The following is a 23,737-nucleotide window of genomic DNA, read 5'->3' on the forward strand; positions in this document are numbered from 1 at the left end:
ATCAACAAACTTAACTAGGAGAATCAATAACACCATCTGAAATTCTAAGTTCCTAGAGATGCCAATCATTCTAAACTTCAATTGAGAAAGTGAGATGCCAAAACTGTTCAGAAGCAAAAAGCTACGAGTCCCGCTCATCTAATTAGAATTAATATTCATTGACATTTTGGGATTTATAGTATATTCTCTTCTTTTTATCCTAATTGATTTCCAGTTGCTTGGGGACAAGCAAAAATTTAAGTTTGGTGTTGTGATGAGCGGATAATTTATATGCTTTTTGGCATTGTTTTTAGATAGTTTTTAGTATAATCTAGCTACATTTAGGGATGTTTTCATTAGTTTTTATGCTAAATTCACATTTCTGGACTTTACTATGAGTTTGTGTATTCTTTCTGTGATTTCAAGTATTTTTTGGCTGAAATTGAGGGACCTGAGCAAAACTCTGATAAAAAGGCTGACAAAGGACTGCTGATACTATTGGATTCTGACCTCCCTGCACTCGAAATAGATTTTCTAGAGCTACAGAACTCCAAGTTGCGCGCTCTCAAAGGCTTTGAAAAGTAGACATCCAGAGCTTTCCAGCAATATATAATAGTCTATACTTTATTTGAGATTAGATGACATAAACTGGCGCTCAATTCCAGTTCCATGCTGCATTCTGGAGTCAAACGCCAGAAACACGTCACGAACCAGAGTTGAACGCCAAAAACATGTTACAACTTGGCGTTCAACTCCAATAGAAGCCTCAGCTCGTGTAAAGCTCAAGCTCAGCCCAAGTACACACCAAGTGGGCCCCGGAAGTGGATTTCTGCATCAATTACTTATTTCTGTAAACCCTAGTAGCTAGTTTAGTATAAATAAGACATTTTACTATTGTATTTTCGTCTTGGACTATCTAGTTCTTTTGACCATTCGGTCTTTCATGGGGGATGGCCATTCGGCCATGCATGAACCTTCATCACTTATGTATTTTCAACGGTGGAGTTTCTACACACCATAGATTAAGGGTGTTGAGCTCTGCTGTACCTCAAGTTTTAATGCAATTACTACTATTTTCTATTCAATTCGATTTATTCCTGTTCTAAGATACCATTTGTACTTCAACCTGATGGATGTGATGATCCGTGACACTCGTCATCATCCATCCTTATGAACGCGTGCCTGACAACCACTTCCGTTCTACAAGCGAAAGCTAGAGTGCGTATCTCTTGGATTCCTGATACACGACACGTGGTTGCCCCTCGCCTGACAACCAAACCTTCCATTCCGTGAGATCAGAGTCTTCGTGGTATAAGCTAGAATTGATGGCGGCATTCATGAGAATCTGGAAAGTCTAAACCTTGTCTGTGGTATTCCGAGTAGGATTCTGGGATTGAATGACTATGACGAGCTTCAAACTCGCGATTGTTGGGCGTGATGACAAACTCAAAAGAATCAAAGGATTCTATTCCAACATGATCAAGAACCGACAGATGATTAGCCGTGCCGTGACAGAGCATTTGGACCTTTTTCACTGAGAGGATGGGATGTAGCCATTGACAATGGTGATGCCCTACATACAGCTTGCCATGGAAAGGAATAAGAATGATTGAAGGAAGGTAATAGGAAAGCAGATATCCAACAGGGACAAGCATCTCCATACACTTATCTGAAATTTCCACCATTGAATTACATGAGTAACTCTATCTTTATTTTCTGTTTTATTTACTATTCAAAAACTCCATAACATTTATTATCCGCCTGACTGAGATTTACAAGATGACCATAGCTTGCTTCATACCAACAATCTCCGTGGGATCGACCCTTACTCACGTAAGGTATTACTTGGACGACCCAGTGCACTTGCTGGTTAGTTGTGCGGAGTTGTGACTAAGTGTGATTCACGTTGAGAGCACTACCAAGTTTTCGGCGCCATTGTTGATGATCACAATTTTGTGCACCAGCCACATATATCAGTTAGATATCCTAATAGCACAATAGACACACACACAAACACACAGAGTATGCATAGAAGCATAATCAGTCCGTCCCTCAGGCTCTACAAGAACAAACAACTCTGATACCATAATGTAACACCCTACCACACAGAGCTTTACGCTTAAGTCGTAAAACAGAGGTGGTATGGTATTATGGCCTGTAAAATAATATATATATATATATATATATGTATAATAATTAAAAGAATATAATATTTGAGGAGTCTTGAAAGATAGTTAAAGCAAATCGTGAAATTAAAAGCACAACGCTCAGAGTTAATGTTACTTGCGTACAAAGAAAGCATAGGTACATATATATATGTATATAGATAATAAGGGTGGAGAGTTAAGGGTATATAATATTCAATCTTCGAGCTCAGCCTGGAAGCTAAGGCTGGCCAGAGGATATTTACGTACATATATATAATCTTAAATCTAAAGTTCTCAAAATAAACCCTAGTTATCCAACCAAAAGCCTCTATGAGACACCAAAGTAGAATACATAAAAGGAGAAATCTAAGCATCTATATATATATATATATATATATAATAGCCGAAACTCCCATCTTCACTGCAATAGAACTCCAGACGCCTAGTGAGGTGCATCTCGACCTGCATCTAAAAAACAACAATATTGTATGGGATGAGAACTGAGGATTCTCAGCATGGTAAAGGTGTCGCATACATAATATATAAGGTCCCGAAAAAGCTAGAGCCAATCCTAGAACTCCGACACTCAGATTATAAAACTTAAAGCCTTAAAACGGAAACCATAAACAGGGGTAGTTCTCTAAGGTTCTTAAACTTAACCAAATTCTAACAAAAATCCTCAACTACTCCCCTTCCTCCATAATCCTCCAAAACATCAGTAGAACTACACAGGCAAACAAAGTAGACAAAACAAACACAAGTAGAATACAGATACGCCAGGTAGCAAATATAGTAGGTAAGCATAATAATCACATAGGCAAACCCAATTAATGCACAATCAAACAAAGTACACATATGTATATGATGCATGTCTATCCTACTGGCCGTGAGCTCACGTGTCGATTACATCGCTAGAACCTGACACACCAGATAGCTAACCCGGATATTATCTCTCTGATATGCCTCCACACTCTTGGGATATAGTGTCCATCACACTCTCGGGATATAGTATCCGCCACACTCATGGGATATAGTGCCCATCGTATTACCCGGGATAAAGTATTCTCACATCCTTGGGATATAGCGCCCGCCACACTCATGGGATATAGCACCCGACACACTTTCCATGGTAAGGTGCTCCCATACTCTTGGGATATAATGCCCACCACGCTCTCGAGATATAGTGACCGTCACACTCATGGATATAGTGCATGACATTCCATACAACAGAGAAAAAACATACACATTCTCATCATCAATCATTCCTCAATCATGTCTCATAATCACATTCATTCATAATCATTGCATAATCATTCATCATAGCCATGGAATCACCTATACGTCATATCTTCACACTTTTTATACATAATTCATCATTTCCCAAACTTACTTCACCCCCAAGTTACCATCTTTTTCTAGCTTCATCTCATCACTAGGCATACCACTAAGCTCTAGGGGCTAAAAGAGTAAAAATAGAGGTTTAGAGGTTCAAAATTAGGTTTTAAAACACAAAAACTTTATTTGCTAAAAAGAGGAGCGTCGTGTACGCAAGCACATTGCTCATCTTTGCAAGGGCTTGTTTTACCTTGCTCGTATACGCATCTCCTTGCTCACGTACGTGAGATACCAGACCCGAACGGAATGGTCGCATCGCATGCAAGTGGTCGCGTATGCAACCCCTTAAAATCCTTTGCTCGCATATGCATTGGTGCACGAAATTTGAATCTCAATATCAAAATCAAGATTTCTTATGATCTCGTACCACTAACCAGCAAGTGCACTGGGTCGTCCAAGTAATACCTTACGTGAGTAAGGGTCGATCCCACGGAGATTATTGGTTTGAAGCAAGCTATGTTTATTTTATTATTCTTAGTCAGGATATCAATTAAAATTATCAGTTTGAATTATTAGAAAAATAAAAGAGCGTGAAATAAATAATTGTTACTTTAATAATGGAGAATATGTTGGAATTTTGGAGATGCTTCGTCTGCTTTATTTCAGCTTTTCTCTTGGAATCCTCTTCCCACACGCAAGGTTCCTTCCATGGAAAGCTCTATGTAGGGTGTCACCGTTGTCAATGGCTACTTCCCATCCTCTCAGTGAAAACGGTCCAAATGCTCTGTCACAGCACGGCTAATCATCTGTCGGTTCTCAATCAGGTTGGAATAGAATCCAGTGATTTTTTTGCGTCTGTCACTAACGCCCAGCCTTCAGGAGTTTGAAGCTCGTCACAGTCATCCAATCCCAGAATCCTACTCGGAATACCACAGACAAGGTTTAGACTTTCCGGATTTTCATGAATGCCGCCATCAATCTGGCTTATACCACGAAGATTCTGATTAAGGAATCTAAGAGATACTCATTCAATCTGATGTAGAACGGAGGTGGTTGTCAGGCACACGTTCATGGATTGAGGAAGGTGATGAGTGTCACGGATCATCACCTTCTTCATAGTTAAGCGCGAATGAACATCTTAGATAAGAACAAGCGTGTTTGAATGGAAAACACTAGTAATTGCATTAATTCATCGAGACGCTGCAGAGCTCCTCACTCCCAACAATGGAGTTTAGAGACTCATGCCGTCAAAGAGTATAAAATTCAGATCTAAAAATGTCATGAGGTCCAAAATAAGTCTCTAAAAGTTGTTTAAATACTAAACTAGTAACCTAGGTTTACAGAAAATGAGTAGACTAAGATACTTGGTGCAGAAATCCACTTCTGGAGCCCACTTGGTGTGTGCTGGGGCTGAGACTTAAGCTTCTCACGTGCCTGGGCTATTTCTGGAGTTGAACGCCAGGCTGTAACGTGTTTTGGGTGCTGGACTCCAACTTGTAACCTATTTCTGGCGCTGGATGCCAGACTGCAACATGAAACTGGCGTTGAACGCCAGTTCACATCATCTATCATCGCGCAAAGTATGAACTATTATATATTGCTGGAAAGCCCTGGATGTCTACTTTCCAACCCAATTGAGATCGCGTCAATTGGACTCCTGTAGCTCCGAAAAATCCATTCCGAGTGTAGGAAGGTCAGGATCCAACAGCATCAGTAGTCCTTTTTCAGCCTAACTCAGATTTTGCTCAGCTCCCTCAATTTCAGCCAGAAAATACCTGAAATCACAGGAAAACACACAGACTCATAGTAAAGTCCAAAAATATGATTTTTGCTTAAAAACAAATAAAATTCTATTAAAAACTAATAAAAACATGCTAACATCTACTTGAAATTACCCCCAAAATGCGTATAAAATATCCGCTCATCATGCATGCACCAGCTCGTGTACGCAAGACACCCAATCCGAATGGAAGGGTCGCGTCGCGTGCAGGTGTCGCGTACGCAAGTTCTGCAGAATGGGTAAAAATGCTAAGTGATGCAGAATTTCAATTTTGCACTCCAAACTTCTGACACGCATAACTTTTTTGTTTTAAAAAGTTTTTTATCTATTCTTTGAACAACAAAAAACTTCGTGGACCCAATTTTCATATGAAATAAATTTGAAATAATTTGAGGGTCTGGAAGCCGAGTTATGGCTTGCCAAAATTCAGCCAAAATTTTGATTTTCACAAAATGCTCCAACCTCTATTTTTCATCAATTCACCATTCCATATCAACTTCCTATACTCAAAATCAGCACTAATACATACAAATCACAGCAACACAACTCTACTCCCTTCCATCACCCATCATACCTCAATTTTAAACAATTCTCATACATGAACTTCACAATTATACCAACAAGATCATCAACAATCCATCATCTATGCATATTCATTATTATCAACTTGTCAATCATCTTTAAGTCATCATTTAGTATTCTATTTCCATTACCAACATCAATCACCAAGCTAGTACTTAATCTATTTCAACAATTATCATCAAGGCACTAAGCAATTAACATACTCATGTGTTCACAACTATCCTAAGGTCATCTAGTCTAAGTTTTTACAAGACATTATATATTAAATACAAGAAACCAAAATCATACCTTGGCTAATTTCTCCCTTAAGCCAAAACACCCAAATTGATAAGGTTGCAAGCCTCCAACACCAAATCCTCAGCACCCAAGGCTCAAACAAGCTTCCAATCTCTCCAAATGAGTTCAAATTCCACAAGTTCGACCTCCAATTTGATTTTTACACTAGCAATATTCAATATAATCCACATATATCACTATAATTAATCTCTAAACTCAAAATCTCAAAAATTTACAAGAGGGTTAGGGTTCTTATCTTTTCCAAATATCATTGGATCACAACCCGATAATCTCCTCAAGTTAGATTGATCCTAAACACATCAAAACACCAAAATATCAAAATCCCAAGCACTAAATTTTCGAATTGAAGAAGAGAAAATAGAAATTGGGAATGTGGTTTTCTTACCTTGTTATGTACTGGGCTTTGTAAAGCTCGACGCTGTAGTGGCGTGGCCAAAACGATGCGGCGATCAAAGCTCCGGATTGAAAGTTATTTGGATTTGAATTCTTGAGTGATGGTTTGAAATTTGGAAGAGTGTTCTTCCCATTTTCTGATTGCATTCAGCGTGTTTTGCATGAATGGGGAGAGAGAATGCTGAAATTCACTTTATGTTGGTGGTGTGGGTTGGGCTCGTGGGTCCAGTTCAACCGGGTCAGTTCGTTTGGCCTAATCTTGGGCCAAATTCTTTAAAATTAGTGTCAAATTTCTTATTTTAATTTGTTTTATCTCATTAAATTATAAAATTCTATTTTATAATTTTTCTGATTAATAATTAATTTATTAGCTAATTATTTACTAATTATGAGGGGTTTACAACAAGCATTTTGGTTATCCAAGTTATTTTGTCACTATGTCATGCAATCTTGAGTGGGATGAGATAAAGAGCTTACTGAGAGGTACTGACCTTAAAGCAGAGGATCATCTTGATATTACATTAAGGATTTTCAAGATTAAGCTAAATAAGTTGATCAGAGATTTTAAGTATGGTGACATTTTTTGGAAGATTTCTGTGTGTAAGTCATAATAGTTTATTCTAAATTATGCTATAAGTTTTTTAAATAACTACTTATTATACTAATGCCATACGTTGTTGTTATATTTTTAGATGTATGGACTATTGAGTTTCAGAAGAGAGGCCTTCCTCATGCTCATATTCTTTTGTTCATGCATCCTTTTTCGAGGCCAAGGTCTTCTAATGATATTGATAAGTTGATATCAGCCCAAATACCAGATAAACGTAGAAGGCCTAAATTATATGCTGCTGTTGAGAAATTCATGGTTCATGGTCCATGTGGGAAGCATAAAAAGAATATCCTTTGCATGGTAAACGGGATGTGCTCCAAATATTTTCCCAAACCATTCAAAGAACATATTGTTATTGATGAAGTTGGGTTCCCGAAGTATTCTAGCCCAAACAACGGACACACCATAAATAAAAAGAGTGTTATTCTTTCTAACTCTTTTGTTGTCCCTTATAACCCAACTTTTTTGTTAAGGTATGGCTGCCACATTAATGTTGAACATACTTGCCAAACTTCTTCAATCAAATATTTATTTATGTTTACAAGGGCAATGATCGTGTAATAGCTTCATTCTATCAGACTTCAGATAATGATTATGTTTCTTCGATTATAGATGAGTTTAACAACTATTATGATTATAGATATATATCTGTATGTGAAGCTACTTGGAGATTATATGGCTATGATATACAGGTAAAAGAGCCCGCGATTTTCAGACTTCCATTTCACTTACCAAAAGAAAATCCTATTGTTTTTTAAGGATTATGGGAGTATTCAAGATGTCATTAGCCGCACTGACACGAATTTAACTAAATTGCAATTATGGTTTATTGTTAATAAGGTTTTTCCATTTGCCAGGTCTTTGACCTATTGTGAATTTCTGCGAAAATTTGTCTGGAAGGATAACATCTCGATTTGGATTCCTAGAAAACAAGGTTTTTCTATTGGTAGATTGGCCCATGTACCTAGAGAAAATCATGGGATTATTATCTGAGACATCTTTTAAACATTTAAAAGGATTGCACCAGCTTTGAAGACTTGTGTACTGTTGGTGTTGCACACAATACTTTCAAAGAAGCATGTTATACATTAGGTCTTCTATAGGACAACAAAGAATTCATTGATGCTATTATTGAAGCAAGTATATGGGCTTCAGCTAACTATGTTCGTGACCTTTTTGTGATACTTCTGATATCCAATAACATTGCTTGCCCTAATTTTGTTTGGGATAGATGTATAAGGAATTGTTTGAGGATATCTTATTTGAGCAAAGAAGGATTCATCAATTGGAAGGTATTTAGTTTAAACATGAGTGATTTGTATACTTACTTTATGTTTAAGGTAATATTTACATGAATCTGAAATATGTAGTCATGTATAACCTTTTTTTTGCTAGAGCTTCAATTGTCTGATGAGCAGATCATGAACTTGACACTTGCAAAGCTTGAGGACAGAATGCAAAGTAATGAAAGGTTTCTTAAAGAGTTTGAGTGTATGTCTTACCCGTTATTAGATGATGTGCATGTTTTAGAGGATCGCTTAGTATTGGATGAACTTAATTTTGATCATTCTTTACTTACTCAACAATACATACAGTCGCTAAACACCATGACAGATGAACAACGCACTGCATTTGACATTATCATTGATTCTGTAAATAATGATCGTGGTGGGTTTTTCTTTTTATATGGTTGTAGAGGAACTGGGAAGACATTCATACGGAGGACTATTTCTGCTTATTTAAGAAGTGGTGGAAACATTGTTCTTTATGTTGCTTCAAATGGCATTACTTCTTTATTACTTCCTAATGGTCGTACTGTTCACTCAAGATTCAAGATACCATTAAGCATAAATGAGGATTCTATTTGCAACATAAAGCAAGGCACTCCTCTTTCTAAGCTGATATGTAAGGCGAAGCTTATTATATGGGGTGAAGCTCCAATGTTAAGCAAGTATTGTTCTGAAGCTCTTAACAAGTCTATGAAAGATATTCTTAAAACCATCATTTAATGCAGACCTTCCCTTTGGTGGCAAAGTTGTTATACTTGGTGGAAACTTCAGGCAGATTCTTCCAGTAATACCAATGGGCTCGCGTCAAGACATAGTGCAAGCATCCATTAGTTCTTCTTATCTATGGCAATTTTGCAAAGTCTTAAAGCTTTTAAAGAACATGAGGCTTACTGCTGGAGGTACTATTGAAGTTGATAATGATCTCAAAGAGTTTGCACAATGGTTAATTCAAATTGGCTATGGGTTGGCAGGTGATTCAACAGATGGTGATTCTAAGGTAGTCATCCCTAAAGACATTCTAATTAATCATACTAGTGATGGATTTCAGAATTTGGTTACATTTGTCTACCCGGATTTATTGTTGAACTTGGATAACATGATTACTTCAAGGAGTGCATAATTCTAGCACCTACACTTGAAGTTGTGCATGATGTCAACATCACAATAATGTAATACATTGATGCTGATGAAAGAGTGTATCTTAATTCGGACTCATTGTGTGCTAAAGAGGGCAACATGGAATTTGAGATGGATGCTATCACAACTGATGTGTTGAATTCAATAAATTGCTCAGACTTACCTAGCCATCAGTTGAAACTCAAAGTTGGTGTACCTGTTATGCTGTTGAGGAATATAGACCAAAGCAATAGACTTTGTAATGGTACTCAATTACAGGTTCAAAGATTAGGTAATCATGTAATTGAATGCAATATCTCGACAGGTGACAAGTGTAGCAAAATAGTTCTGATTCCATGGATGAATATGGTGCTTAACAATGAAACTTCCATTCATGTTCCAACGAATACATTTTCCTCTTATAGTCTTCCTTGCAATGACCATCAATAAATCCCAAGGTCAAACTCTAAGGGGTTATACTTACCTTAACCTGTTTTTATGCATGGTCAATTATATGTTGCTTTGTTTAGGGTCAACTCTAAAAAGGGCTTGAGAGTTTTAATAAAGAACAATGGTTCATTGAGTGATGGTTCTACCTTAAATGTTGTGTATAGGGAGATTTTTTATAATCTATGACTTGGAGCTTTAAATTTTTTGTGTAGAGAAATCTCTATTTGTATGATTCAGTATTATTGATTAGTAAATTGTGGATGAAATTTTTAAGTCGAAGTCTTGATATTTTTAATTAGGTGGTTCAATGTTTAATAGGAGGTTATTATGTAACTCTATCTACCTATTTTTTTTATTGTTCAGCAAATATATGAAATTGTGGTGTTTTGGTATGTAACTTGATATGAAGAAACTTCTCTACATTAGTAATGAACATGCAAGGAATGATTTCAATTTCTCATTTATGCTGAAAAATTTGAATATATTAATTTAATTCGATTTAGGGCAGACATTATGATATTTGTACATAATTTTATTTGATTATGATACACACTATATTATGCATAAATGATATATTTTTTAATTCCAATACTAAACATTTCCCGTGTATCGCACAGGTCACACTAGTTAGACTAATTAAAGACTAGCAAATATATCTTAACAACCTTTTACAACTATTGTATAAATAATCATCTAAAAAATAAATGAGTCGATTATTGCGTAAAATAGTTACATTTATATGCATTAAAATTAAATTTTGAACTTAAAATCTCGTTTTTAAAGTGTAGAAGTTCTATTATTTTAAGTTTTTAACTAATTTTATATTTATTATTAGTACTCATTTATTAAATTAAAAAGACTAATTTAAAAATTTAAATTTAATATATTACTGGCACTAATTAAACTGAGTTAGTTTATGAAATAGCATAGTCAGAATAAAGTGAAGGTACGTAAAAGAAAAGCTACAAGGACATGAATCATGTCCAGCATTTGATTTGTGGCTGTAAGAGGTACTATGGCCCCCTGTTCCGTACTGGATCATGTAATGAGAGAGAGTACGTAGATAGAAAGAGATAGCACGCAGTAGCAAAGCAAAGCAATAATGGGAGTGAGACGATGGTTTTGTTCATGGATTCCGTTTCTGGCGATGGTGATTGTGGAGTGCCTTGACGTTGGGTTGACCACACTTGGCAAAGCAGCCATGTCAAGAGGGATGAACCACTTTATTTTTGTTGTCTACTCAAATGCTCTTGCCACTTTGATCCTCCTCCCTTCTTCTTTCTTCATCAACAGGAACAGGTACCTGTCTTTTCATCTCATCTTCACTGATTCCATCTCTACCTAATTCTCTTCCTTTCCTTTGTTTTGCAGAACTACAACACCACCTCTTTCTTTCTCGCTTCTTTGCAAATTCTTCCTCCTTGCCCTTGTTGGGTATGCCCCAAAAGTAGCTAAAACATAATATTTTCGGGAATTGTTCTTATATCTTTGGTTTCTCATTCAGTGATGATATCTTTTGTTGCTGAGATATACGTTGCAGCATAACTGTGATGCAGAATTGTGTTTTCACTGGCATAAGCTACAGCTCTCCCACTCTTGGATCTGCTATGAGCAACTTGACTCCAGCAATTACTTTTTTGCTGGCTGTCATATTCAGGTAACTAATTACAGGGCATACATCTATGCATTGCAACTAGATTTTGTCACTACCATGAAATTTGAAAACCATTATAGGATGGAGAAATTTGAAATTAGGAGCTCCATAAGCCAGATCAAGATGCTGGGAGCCGTGGTGTCCATATCAGGAGCATTACTCGTCACCCTTTACAAGGGAAGTCCGATTGCTGGCTTTCAAATTCAACCATTACAACAAATGCTTTCAGAGACTACCAATTGGGTCATTGGTGGCCTCTTTCTTGCCATTGCATCTACATCCCTTGCAATCTGGAATATTGCTCAGGTCATTATTTTATGTCGTCGTTACTTTTTCGTACATCTTTGAATCAATATATTATATTTGATTTGGTTGGGTGAATTTGTAGGCAGCAATTCTTAAAGGATACCCCTCTCAGTTGACCATTATAGCCTTCTACTGCCTGTTTGGAACCATCCAATGTGCAATACTTTCCTTGATCGTAGTCAGAGATCCAAATGCCTGGAAACTAAGGCCTGACATTGAGCTCACCACCATATTCTATTCAGTAAGCATACGTACTTACTACTTAGCAACCAAAGACAACAAAAAATAAAGAACATAAATAAGATATAAATATTCACTGCAAAAGCTTCTTATGTGGAAAACAATATTGCAGGCAATTTTCGGAAGTGTGGTCACTTTTTCTGTATTGACCTGGTGCATAAATAAAAAAGGACCAGTATTTGTGACCATGTTCAAGCCTTTGGGGATTGCAATTGCTGCATTCTCAAGTGTTGTCTTCCTTGGTGAAACACTTCCTGTTGGCAGGTAACTCAATATATATAATCTATTATCTTCGCAATAATGGATATGAGAAATGACTTTTTGGCCAGCTCATATTCATAGCTGTTCAGGTATTATATAAATATCAACTTTATCGATATCAATTTCAATGTTACCTACTTTGTGTTTCTACTCTACTTTTCAGGACTATTGGTTTGATGGTAATCATCATCGGATTTTACACAGTACTTTGGGCACAATCCAAAGAAGAAATTGGAGAAGGCATCGATGTAGATAGACAATCATCCCTGTCTGCACAAGCAAGTCCTCTACTAGAGTCACCATGAAAGCAATGTTTCAGGCACAACCACTGATCCAAGTTGAATATAATTCAACAGATATCACTTATGAAAGAACATATCTTTTTTTCAGGAAAATTTTACCAATTTATCGTTCTATTTTGTATTACCCCTCAGGTAAGTCAAAAAAAGACATCACATTGGTGAAAGGAATGAAAACTCTACATTGCTCACCTCCCTCAATTCAAAAAAACTAAATGTCCCGCAAGACGGTTGTAAATCCTGCTATGCTATCTACTATCCTTTGCAAAAAATGCAGTTTTCCCAGTCAGTCCCCATTGAGGTATTCACACTAGAATAACACTCTCAATACTGTGTAGGGAAAACAAAATCTACCAACTAACAAAATGTTAAGCGCAGCCTACACATGAAACAGAAGCCTGATCATGACTTCAGATCATCGGACATCGCTGAGGGAATGCAGTGGGTTGAAAGTATGTCTAGAGTAGCTGCCTTTGCAGTCTTTGTGCGAAGAACCACGATCTGCAAAGATTATTAGTCAATATAAGAGATAAAGCCATAATTCACCTATAAAAAAAGGGGCACATAAAACAGAGAGGGAGATGGAGATGGCCACCTGTTCGTAGTCTAGATTAAATTGCAGGTATTCATCGTTGCAGCTCTCTACCATATTGGCCAAGCTCTTGAGATTTTTCACAGGTTGACCATTAAAAGCAAGGACCTTAACAAATATAAAGAAATACAGGGACGTGAACAATTAAGTGGTTATCGTGATATATCTATTGACGGGCAAATCCAAACAAACAGAAAAAAAAAAAAAAAGAATATAACCATTACAAACCTGGGTGTTGACAATCTCTTCATATCCAATATTGATATCAGCCACCAACACCTTTAATGTATCAAAGAGATAGTCAAACTTGATCAGATCTATGAAGCACATAAATAGATATGGAATAAAGAACAAACATGACATAAGTACTCAGATGCAACACTGTTTGAAATATACAACTGTAGTATAAAATATAAAGTTGAGACTAAATTAGCATTTCATAAAACTTTAAACTAAAAGAGATGAATATATTTTTGGATAAAAATAAGAGAGATGATAATAACTTTCATGTTAGCATAAATTCTTTCAAATCAATACTAAAATGAAGTTATCTATTTGATTGTTATAGAATTTCCATTTATATAGGCATGCAAGTTTGAAGCCAAAACTTGTAAATTTGGAGTATCTAAAATATATCCGAGAAGTACCTTACATGATGTGTGGTACCTACAATGAGATACTTAAGAGAAACAAAAGCAGAAAAGCCTCCAAAAGATCGTACCTGAGAAACCACAACAAGTTGTTCATCTGGCGATTGCGGCATTGAATGCAGCAGTTTATCCAAAAGTTTGACAGGAGCTTCATACTCATAATCCTTTCCATACTGTTCATATATGAAAATGAGTTGGAAACATACGGCTCAATAAGGACCTCAGGCATGTGTATGTTCTATTTGCTTAAGTAAGAAAGTAACACAGTGAGTGGAACCACATTACTCGGTGTTAGAATTTCATCAACGCAGTTCACTATATAGTTATAGCATAACATTTTCAAAAAGTCACATAATATTATAACTTTGAAAGATCTCATTCATCTTCAGTTTACACAACAACATTGAACAATTTCCTCCTCAGGCAAATATGATACAAATTAAAATAGCCAAGCTAGATTAAATTTATCCAGAACAGTCAGTATCAGACATTTAAATAACTACTTGAGATAAGAAACATAGAAAGAACAACTATATAATATACTAAATATAAGCAATAGTAGAACCTAGATAGAAAACAGTAGAATTATAAAAGATAGGATGTTGAATTAACCACAAACCTCAGATCGAAGATATGGAACTGAAACGGTTGTAAAAACAAATCCTGCAATGATATAATATGAAGGAGGCCTGCCCTTGGTGTGTGCTGGAATTAGTCTTCTATGACTATCGAGTTTAATGTCAAAATTGAGGACCTCTGAATTTCTTAATACTTTAATTACAGCATTATCACCAGTATATTTCTGGGATATGAGGTAACTGAAACCAATGCGCTCCCCATGGCGAAATGGAACTGAAAATTACACCAGAAGTACAAGGCATTATATGACAGAATGTCACAAAAAGTAAACGCTTCACATATATGCACTTGGACTTGATGTTAAACACTTGGTGTGTGTTTGGGAAAGCTATGCATTCAAAATTATTTTAACAATCAATATATAAGCATAGTATATCTTTTTATTAATCATTTATTCACTTTCTTAGTCATGAAACAGGTAACTTATATAATGACTGTAATATTACTAATATGTGAGATAAACTGTGGAGAGGTGACATGTTATATAAATGTTGCCATCGTTCCTGAAAGAGCCACGTGTTTGCCACCACTTGGTCATAGTTGCTATCAGAAACAAAACTGTAGGTTCTCTCGGAAGATTCTTTACTATTAGTAAACAAAGTGTACTTTAGCAAAATACATGCCAGACAGTAATAGTACGGAAAATTGTATGATGAAACTAAAGGACTCACCTGTTCCATCATTGGCAATATCAACCCCATCAAAGCTAAGAATAACATCTGATGCCTTCAAAACCTTGGATTCTGGAGCAGTAGGATCAACTCTTCTAATTCGCACACCTTTCTGGTCAGTTCTCATGCCTGTTGCCATTCTTAGATCAGGATTTTCCATCTTTTGCCACTCAACCCCAAGAACAGGGAACCCTAACAGTAAATCAAGAAAAAAAAAAAAGGTATAAATAAATAGAACTTCAATGCTCAATGGAACAGTTTGTATGAGTGAAATCTGCATCTTAGAACATAGCATCATCTTACCAGTGTATCTTCCATTTTTCTCATAATCCTGGATGAAATGATTGATCACTGGTGTTGGAATAACATAACCTATATTCTCCGCATCTTCGTGCTTAAGGGACTGAAATGCAATGCCCACACAGTTTCCTTTATCATTAAATGCAGGTCCACCGGAATTGCCAGAATTTATAGCAGCATCTATCTGTAAAATTATCCTTGATTAGGGAAAACAAGGAAATGCTAAATGAAATCAAACTTATGGTTATCAAACTCTCAAATTAAGTCCCCAAATCAATTTCTTGTAAACATGGGATGAACTAACGCATGTACTATTTGAGCCAAAATTTCGTCTCTCAAGTATGAAAACATGGAATTTCACAAGAAACCTTTTTAATTAGCCTTCCAAATTTGAAGATATGATATTTTGACTTCATGCAGTCATTATGGATTACATTTTTTATTATTTTAATTTTTATATAATATTTTATATTTTCTTTTTTTTTATAATGATATTAAAAATGAAATTGACATTTGTTTTATCATGATTTTATTTTACCATAATCGGATTAGAAAATATAAATACTTTTTCATTATAATGTAAAATCTTATCAGTTTAGGTAATAAAAAAAATAAAAATAAAAACAAACACACACACACACACACGCAAGATGAATTTGGAAGCTCAATCGTTTCAGCCAAACCTGTAAACCTAGAAGTTCAGTCGAACCATGGACATAAGATAGGATCTCAATGCGTGATACAACACCACTGGTTACGGAAATAGTATCACCACCAATTGGGTACCCCACAACAGTGACTGCATCCTGAAGTGCGGGCAAATTCCCAAACTCTACAGGTGACATCCCTTGCCAGAACTCATCATCATCAACTGCGAGCATGGCTGCAAGTATATTAATCAAATGCATTAATTTGAATTCATATTATTAGCAAGTTAAGATAAAACCCATCCTTCATAATGCTTTACGCATAGAAAATTAGAAATCCCATCCCCCCCTCCCCCCCCCCCCCCCGGCTCTCTCTTTTCTATTACTAGTTCTATAAAGGAGCTGCACCCCACACTATATATGTCTTACAAATTACTACTCATCCAGTCCTTTTGGAACATTCAAGGTCAATAAATTAAAGTTGTTACACAATTAAAACAAATTAATCATGCTTTACTATTGCGCGTGCAGAAGTTTCCAGTATTTGTCCTTTACAAGCAGCAAAACAACAACAACAATGCTCTCCTAAGCTCGTGAGATGGAGTTAGTGACAATGACAAAATGCACTACCATAAATCATGTCTATATTCAAACCATTAACATAATAACATTCAAATGTCCTTTCATGGTTTCTCCTATGGTATTTCCATGTCTGTCTCTACCCCAGTATCTCTAGCTATTAGACTATCCACCATCTCATCTAGTCTCCTTACTATTTATACCGGCCTTTTTCACATATAAAGTACCAAAGATATGATTCTACCATGCTTTTCACAATAAGCACTACACCAAATATCTCTCTAATGCATTGATTCCTAATTCCATCCATCCAGTGTGTCTAGTCAGCTAACATAAAATCATCGTTTGTGAATCAATAAGCTTATAATTATTGTTAGTTTTCTACCATCCACCATTAAATTTCATGCAAAATCACCCATCTAGTAGCTTAGCGGTATCTATCTAAATAAACAACACCGGGTGCACAAAATCGAAGCAAGTCAGCGTGCAAAAATTTAACAAATCAAAACCTCCAAAAAAGAATTCTTTTCAAAATGAATAAGAACATTACCAATGTCGCACTCGGTTCCAATGGCGAGAACTGTGGCCAAGTACTTAGTATCTGAGCCACGCTTCTTGACCTTAACCTGCGTGTAATGCTCCACCGAGTGAGCGTTCGTCAGCAACCTCCTCCCGCCGATCACGAACCCACTGCTGCTCGAGCTGTACTGCCTCTTCCGCTGCCACGGCAGAGAGAAATTCGGCTCCGTGTGAACGCAGAAAACCTTCACCACCGAGTCCATCGCCGGCACCACTCGACCAGGAACTACGTTCTCCCACACGGGGTCCTCCTCCATTGCCTCAGCCGCCGGGGGGACCTCGACGGCGCCGTTGGCATCGACTGGGGGACGGGAGGACTGGCGGCGTCCCGGCCTGTCGGACTGGTGGGGGACTTTCTTGGGGCGGCCAGGGCGTCGACGTTGGTGCGGGGAGGCAGTAGTGTCCATGAGGTTAACGTTGGCGACGGAGAAGACGTCGTCAATGGTGGAAGGAGTGGCGGTGGCAGTGGCGGCGTTAGGGGCGGTGGTGGAAGGTGAGCCTAGGGTTTCGGAGGCGGAGGTGGGGGTTTTGGATTTCCGACCTCTCTTACGTTTGTCTCCCATTTGTGTTGTTGTGTTTTGCGTTTTTGTGTTCAAAACACAAATGAAATGAAAGGAAATGAAACCAAGGAGGGAATCCAAACTAAACTGAATTGGTTTGATTTGATTTTTGTTTTTCCCAAATTTCGAAGGTGCTGGAAGTGGAACAGCTTAATTCCCCAATGTCAAGACTCAAGACTCATTTTCCTTAAACAAACTCGTTAAGAATTATTTATTAAGAATTTTATTTTTGTTGCACTGTAAATATAAAAAATCTTATATGTATATCTAATTATACTAATAAAAATAATTATTTTGCCAAAAAATTAGCTCAAATGGCAGAATTTTTTATTTTAATAAATAAATTAATTATAATAATTATCGAAATAAATAATTTTAAAAATATTTACTAAAATAAATATCTCTTATTTCGTTTATACTGTAAACGAGATAATTTTGCATTTATCTCGTTTACAGTGTAAACAAGATATACACATATCTCGTTTATATATATTTCGTTTATAGTGTAAACAAGATATATGTATTTTTTTTTAAATTGAAAATAATAAAAATATTAATATTATCAATAATCCAAACTTTTAATATGCAATTAGTATATAAAAAAGTTAGTAGAAGAAATTAAAATGGATATGCTTGATCAATTAGTATTCAAAAAAGTTGATGGAATAGTGAGATGAGAATTGAAACGATTATCTTTCACGTTAGACGTTTCAATTCTCTCCCCATTATCTCATCAATCTCTCTTAACAATTGGCTTATTTTTATTTTTCAAATTTAAATCAATCCAATCGATCATAATTTAATTTAAAATTTTTTAAAATGAATATGTTTGATCAATTAGTATTAAAAAGAGTACATAAAAAATTTTAGTTTGTATATGTACATAAAAATTTTATATTTTAAATTTGTATGTATTGCCAAGCAACAAATAAAATTTATATATACTCCTGTATAACAAACGAAAAAAAGTAGGTAAATATGGAAGAAACAAATATATTAATAATTTATAGTTAAAAATATATTTGTAACTACCTATTATTATTGGATTTGGATCCTTAAAGTTTAAATTTTACTATAGAGAATAAAGTGTGATTTTTCTATTATTGAATAGTTTTTCTTTTATATTTATTCTTGATTCCACATATAAAATAAATAGTAAGAGATCACACTTTTCTCTCTAAAGTGAAATTTAAACTTTAGAAAATCTAAATTCATTACTATTTATACGTGATTTATTTAATATGCGGTAGTTATTCATTACTAGTTACCCATTACTATTTATAGGTAATTTATTTAAATTTACACTTGTGCGAAAACAAATATGTTCTGTATTAAGCCCAAGGCCTGTGAAACGTTCAAAAGATCGTTGCTTTGATGTGAAATAAAGACATTAAAATGAAATCGCGGACATGAAGGGTAACATATGCACGGGTAGCATTAATACCATATTAAGAGAGGCTTTATGACCATAAAGACGAAATCAAAGGCGTTAAACCGTTATATAATGATAATACTAATATGAAGAATACAAAAAGAGAATGCCATAATTTTTTAATGGTCAATTTTATAGTGTTTATGAGTTAGTGTTTAAATTTTATTTAATTTATTTTTTATAATAAATTTTGATTTTTTTAAAATTATTTATTTTTATATTTTTTAAATTAAATATTAATTTTTAATTTTTTTAGTAAATATGAATTATTTTTTAGATATTATAGCATTTATCTTTGTTAATTTCTATTACATTTTAGTTTTGACCTATTACTCATTCAGGTAGTGTTTATTTTAAGATATTGAGATGGAAATTAGAAATTGGAGATTGAGACTTAATATTATATTTGTTAGTTTGTGACTAGAAATAAAATTTTAGTATTAAAAAACAAAATTTCAGTCTTTTTAGTACCTCCAGAAATGAAGAACATGTGATTGAAATTTTAGAGACATAGACTAAAACTTTATTAATATTTCTTTCCTGAAATACCTTCATTAAAAATTTTATATTCCAAGTCTACCTTTCTCCCAACTTCACCTCACTTTTCACTCCACCACCACACTTCTGTTATCACTAAAGCATAACTACCACACTTCTGCCATCGCCAAATTTCACCACTAACAGCAACAATACCAAACACATCAACAATCTCATCAACATATAACTTAGGACTTCTTGAGTTGCTAATGTCCAACTAATTGATGATTGGGATCCATTGACTCTAGTTCTCACTAATTGAATTAGTGGAGTGTTAGGACTTATGGACTAGGATTGATATAGCTTATTTGACTTTCCTTTACTAGTTAGAGGATGACTTAATGGGATTAATCCTTGCCAATTCTCATATTATGGTTAGTGATTAGGATAGAGATCCTTGACCACCGATCCTTGCCAAGACCTTTTTAGCTATTAGTCTACTTCCTTGTCATTTATTTTTCATGCCTCTTATCAAAACCTCAAAAATAACTCATAACCAATAACAAGACACTTTATTGTAATTCCTAGGGAGAACGACCCGAGGTTCAATACTTCGGTTTATAAATTTAGGGGTTTATTTTAGTGACAAACAATCTTTTGTATGAAAGGATTATTATTGGTTTAGAAACTATACTTGCAATAAGAATTTATTTGTGAAATTCTATACCATCAAAAATCCATTCATCAAAATGGCGCTGTTACCGGGGAATTGCAATGGTGTTAGGTTATTGGTTATTGTACATATGTGAATAGTGTGAATATCTTGCTTTTTGCTTTATTTGCTAGTTGTAGAATTTTGTTTCTCTCGTTTTCTATTATCTTTTGATTTTTGTTTTCTCTTTCCATTATGAATTCTCGCTTTCGCTATGAGTGTGATTACAACTATGTTGTAGGTGATGAGAACTTCAATGAGAATGTGTATCAAGGATGGGACAATCAAAGGTGGAAGGAGCCATATGCATATGACCAATCCTCATGGCAACAACCTCTACCAATTCACTATGAAGAATAGCCATTCTATGATGCATACCAATCCAATGGCTATGGTGAATCTCCTTGTGACTTTCAAGAACCACCACCATATGCCTATGAGTCATATCCTTAACATGAACCATACTCACAAGCCCTCTACCACCAAGCACCTCCATATGACCCCAATCTATATCCACCATACCAACCACCTTTTGAGCCATATGAGCCCTACGTGGAACCACCATTCCAATATCAATACTCCCAAGAGCCACCTCAATATACACTACCACATCCTTACCAAGAAGAACCACCTTCCTATTATGAACCCTCTCTCCAAGACAATGAACCCTCCTATCCACCCCAATCCTCAATGGATGAAATTCTTAGCCTTATACTTCAAGGGCAAGGAGAAATGCAAAGGGAGACACTAGAATTTGTGGCTACTTTGACCAAGGTAGTAAGCACCTTAGCCTCCCAATATTTGAGCACTCAAAGCACTCCCATGGTCACATGTGGAGAATCAATTAAAGAGCAAAGCATGAAGGAGAGGTTGGAAACTCTGGTGGAGAAAGAAGAAGGCCACTTTGTGTTAGAACAATTGAAGGAGCCTATGATCATCGAAGAAGAGGAAGAAGTGGTTGAAGACTTAGAAGATGCGGAACCTCCATGGGAACCTCGAGTTGAAGAGAACCTCTCCAAGAAGATTGAATTTGATGTTGAGGAGGAGAGTGCACAACCTCCAAAACAATTTTTGAATGAAGTCTTGGAAGGAATGAAGCAAGAAGTAAGTTTCCTTGGTGATGAACATCATGCATCCAACTTTCTTGGTGGTGAATCCTTTGAATTTGAACCTTCTCCCAATGAGATAAAAAGCATTATGGAGGTAGATTTCTCTCAATCTCCCATTTATGATTTGAGTGATGGGGAAGAGTTAGATGAAAATGATGAACAAAGGATTGAAAATCAAGTTTATGAAGAGGTGGAAGTGATTAAGGAAGAATATAAGGGAGTAGAGCTTGCAAGGACATTGGAGATACCTCTCCCCAAGCCACCACCATCCATTCTTTCATTCAAGTGGGTAAATTCCTTATACTCAAGCTTTATTATTCCCCTTGAATATGGTTTACTTGAGACGGATGGTCAACTTAGACATATTTGTGGCTTTAAGAGTAAAAGGGAGATGGTTAGTGGTTGGAAACATCATTCTAGGTTCATTATGGTTGTATGCTCAAAGCTTAATTGCAAGGTTTGGTATAGAGCTAGATTATTTGGGTCTAGGATGTTGTTTGGTTGCTTAAATGAGAATTCCAAGGCTATGCCACCCAAATGGAATAATGATAATCAACTTAAAGATGGGTGTAGAAACAAGATATGGGATCCCGGCATACATGAGGATCAACTTTGGGAGCCCATGGTTTGCGAGGAATTCCACCCAAGCTTAGAGTTATTAATTTTGAAGAATGGTGCTTATTGGAGACTCAAGCATTGGTGGATGTTCCAAGATGAGTTCAAGCACAATCCACCTTGAGAGGAGTTCCCCAAAAGTCCAACTTAAGGACAATAAACAAAAGTGCTAGGTGGGAGACACCCCACCATGGTAACTTCTTTTCATTTTCTCTTTTTGTACATATTGGTAATTAGTTTAAATTCGTCTTTTGATTAGTTTGTTGAGTATAACTGGTATTTTAGTATGTTAAATAAGGTTTCATGGTGTTTTGGTAGCTGTTTGGAGGTTTGGAATGCTTGGATTGGTGCAAAAATATAGAAAATTTTTTGAAAAATTGAGCAACATCCACACGTACGCTGTGCGCGTACGCGTGCATCAAGCATTTTGGACCATCCACGCGCTCGCGCCATGCGTGCGTACGCATGGATTGCAAAATTTCATGCCTCCATACATTGACCCGAGAGTTATGCCCGCACTGTACGTGCACTGTGCCCGAGGCACAAACCAACTCGCGCGTACGCGCACCCTGGCGCCTACGCACCACTCTCGAAATAAGACATCGACGCAGACGCGCCAGGTGCACGTACGCGTCGCGTCCATTACACCACCATCCGCGCGCACGCGCCATGTGCGCGTACGCGTGGATGCCTTCCTTCCATCCACTTCTTTTCTTCTCCTCTTTCCATTTCTTTCATTCTCCCTTCTTCTTCTCTTCTTCTACCCCTCATCCAACACTCCCAAATACCATTGATAACCATTTATTTTAGTTAGTAATTAGTGAGTTAGTTAGTTGTTAGTTAGTTACTTAGTCTAGTCCTCATCTTCTTTTCTCTTTTTCATTGTAAGTGTTGGATTATTATTCTTGTTTACCACTAATTGGTGTTGATTATTAAAAAGGGATGTTATTTTAACATCATTATGATTATAATCTTTATTGGATTATATTGTTGAGGTTATATTTTGCTACTTGGTTTTAAGTTTTTCATGCTTACCTTTTAAGAATACCAAGTGATGAGAAATGCCTTCAAGCATGTTTAATCTTTTTGAATTGCATGATTTGGCCACCATGTGATTTGAACCTTATTCTTCGATTAGGCAACCTCTTGATGGATGATGTTGTGCTTTTACCTTAATGCATTGTGTTTCATGATCATATGCATCCATATGTTTATAACTTGAATGCTTTCATGCTTTTTCAATGCTTGGTTCACCTTACAAGTTCACTTAAAGCATCTTAAGCACACTAGGATAAGTGACGTGCATGCTTCTTTTGTGACATAACTTTTATGCTAATGTGTGTTCTAAACCGCGCAATTTAGAATTCACACACTTATTTGTCATTAATGTCACACTAATTCACTCACTCAATTCTAGTGATTAGTACCTCATTCCAA

General features: G+C 36.0%; 3 protein-coding genes across 4 annotated transcripts; 2 read left to right on the top strand and 1 right to left on the bottom strand.

Moving 5' to 3' along the window:
• The first annotated feature begins 6,950 nt into the window (after positions 1 to 6,950).
• Positions 6,951 to 9,532, top strand: LOC140183703 (uncharacterized). Its single transcript, XM_072232288.1, has 7 exons — positions 6,951 to 7,113; positions 7,206 to 7,423; positions 7,736 to 7,815; positions 7,981 to 8,083; positions 8,355 to 8,415; positions 8,519 to 9,028; positions 9,138 to 9,532. Exons 1-7 carry the CDS (start codon positions 6,951 to 6,953, stop codon positions 9,530 to 9,532), a joined length of 1,530 nt encoding a protein of 509 aa, XP_072088389.1.
• A 1,372-nt stretch (positions 9,533 to 10,904) lies between these two features.
• Positions 10,905 to 12,853, top strand: LOC112695708 (WAT1-related protein At3g28050). Its single transcript, XM_025748171.3, has 7 exons — positions 10,905 to 11,277; positions 11,350 to 11,412; positions 11,519 to 11,635; positions 11,713 to 11,938; positions 12,021 to 12,179; positions 12,291 to 12,442; positions 12,603 to 12,853. Exons 1-7 carry the CDS (start codon positions 11,081 to 11,083, stop codon positions 12,742 to 12,744), a joined length of 1,056 nt encoding a protein of 351 aa, XP_025603956.1. The 5' UTR covers positions 10,905 to 11,080; the 3' UTR covers positions 12,745 to 12,853.
• On the bottom strand, positions 12,803 to 18,191 carry LOC112695699 (protease Do-like 9). 2 transcript variants are annotated; one of them, XM_072199318.1, is made up of 9 exons: positions 17,367 to 18,191; positions 16,274 to 16,461; positions 15,594 to 15,774; positions 15,291 to 15,482; positions 14,600 to 14,832; positions 14,052 to 14,153; positions 13,559 to 13,609; positions 13,334 to 13,438; positions 12,803 to 13,239 (listed from the first exon to the last, which is right to left on the bottom strand). In XM_072199318.1, exons 1-9 carry the CDS (start codon positions 17,956 to 17,958, stop codon positions 13,141 to 13,143), a joined length of 1,743 nt encoding a protein of 580 aa, XP_072055419.1. In that variant the 5' UTR covers positions 17,959 to 18,191; the 3' UTR covers positions 12,803 to 13,140. The 2 variants fall into 2 exon arrangements, with proteins under 2 accessions (XP_072055419.1, XP_025603938.1); XM_025748153.3 differs by having other exon boundaries at positions 16,274 to 16,473; positions 17,367 to 18,171.
• Positions 18,192 to 23,737: the final 5,546 nt, after the last annotated feature.

This window comes from Arachis hypogaea, chromosome 1, assembly GCF_003086295.3.
Source record: "Arachis hypogaea cultivar Tifrunner chromosome 1, arahy.Tifrunner.gnm2.J5K5, whole genome shotgun sequence".
NCBI lineage: Eukaryota > Viridiplantae > Streptophyta > Magnoliopsida > Fabales > Fabaceae > Arachis > Arachis hypogaea.

Bases quoted from the DNA above. Each gene is read 5' to 3' on its own strand.
- LOC112695699 (XM_025748153.3), bottom strand. From the start codon at position 17,958: ATGGGAGACAAACGTAAGAGAGGTCGGAAATCCAAAACCCCCACCTCC. The intron at 15,483-15,593 runs GTAAGATGATGC...ATTTACTGTTAG, and splicing joins GAAAAATGGAAGATACACTG to GGTTCCCTGTTCTTGGGGTT. The intron at 14,833-15,290 runs GTGAGTCCTTTA...TGTAATTTTCAG, and splicing joins TATTGCCAATGATGGAACAG to TTCCATTTCGCCATGGGGAG.
- LOC112695708 (XM_025748171.3), top strand. From the start codon at position 11,081: ATGGGAGTGAGACGATGGTTTTGTTCATGGATTCCGTTTCTGGCGATG. The intron at 11,278-11,349 runs GTACCTGTCTTT...TTTGTTTTGCAG, and splicing joins TTCTTCATCAACAGGAACAG to AACTACAACACCACCTCTTT. The intron at 12,443-12,602 runs GTAACTCAATAT...TCTACTTTTCAG, and splicing joins GAAACACTTCCTGTTGGCAG to GACTATTGGTTTGATGGTAA.
- LOC140183703 (XM_072232288.1), top strand. From the start codon at position 6,951: ATGTCATGCAATCTTGAGTGGGATGAGATAAAGAGCTTACTGAGAGGT. The intron at 7,424-7,735 runs GTAAACGGGATG...CTTCGATTATAG, and splicing joins AAAAGAATATCCTTTGCATG to ATGAGTTTAACAACTATTAT. The intron at 9,029-9,137 runs GTAAGGCGAAGC...CATTTAATGCAG, and splicing joins TCCTCTTTCTAAGCTGATAT to ACCTTCCCTTTGGTGGCAAA.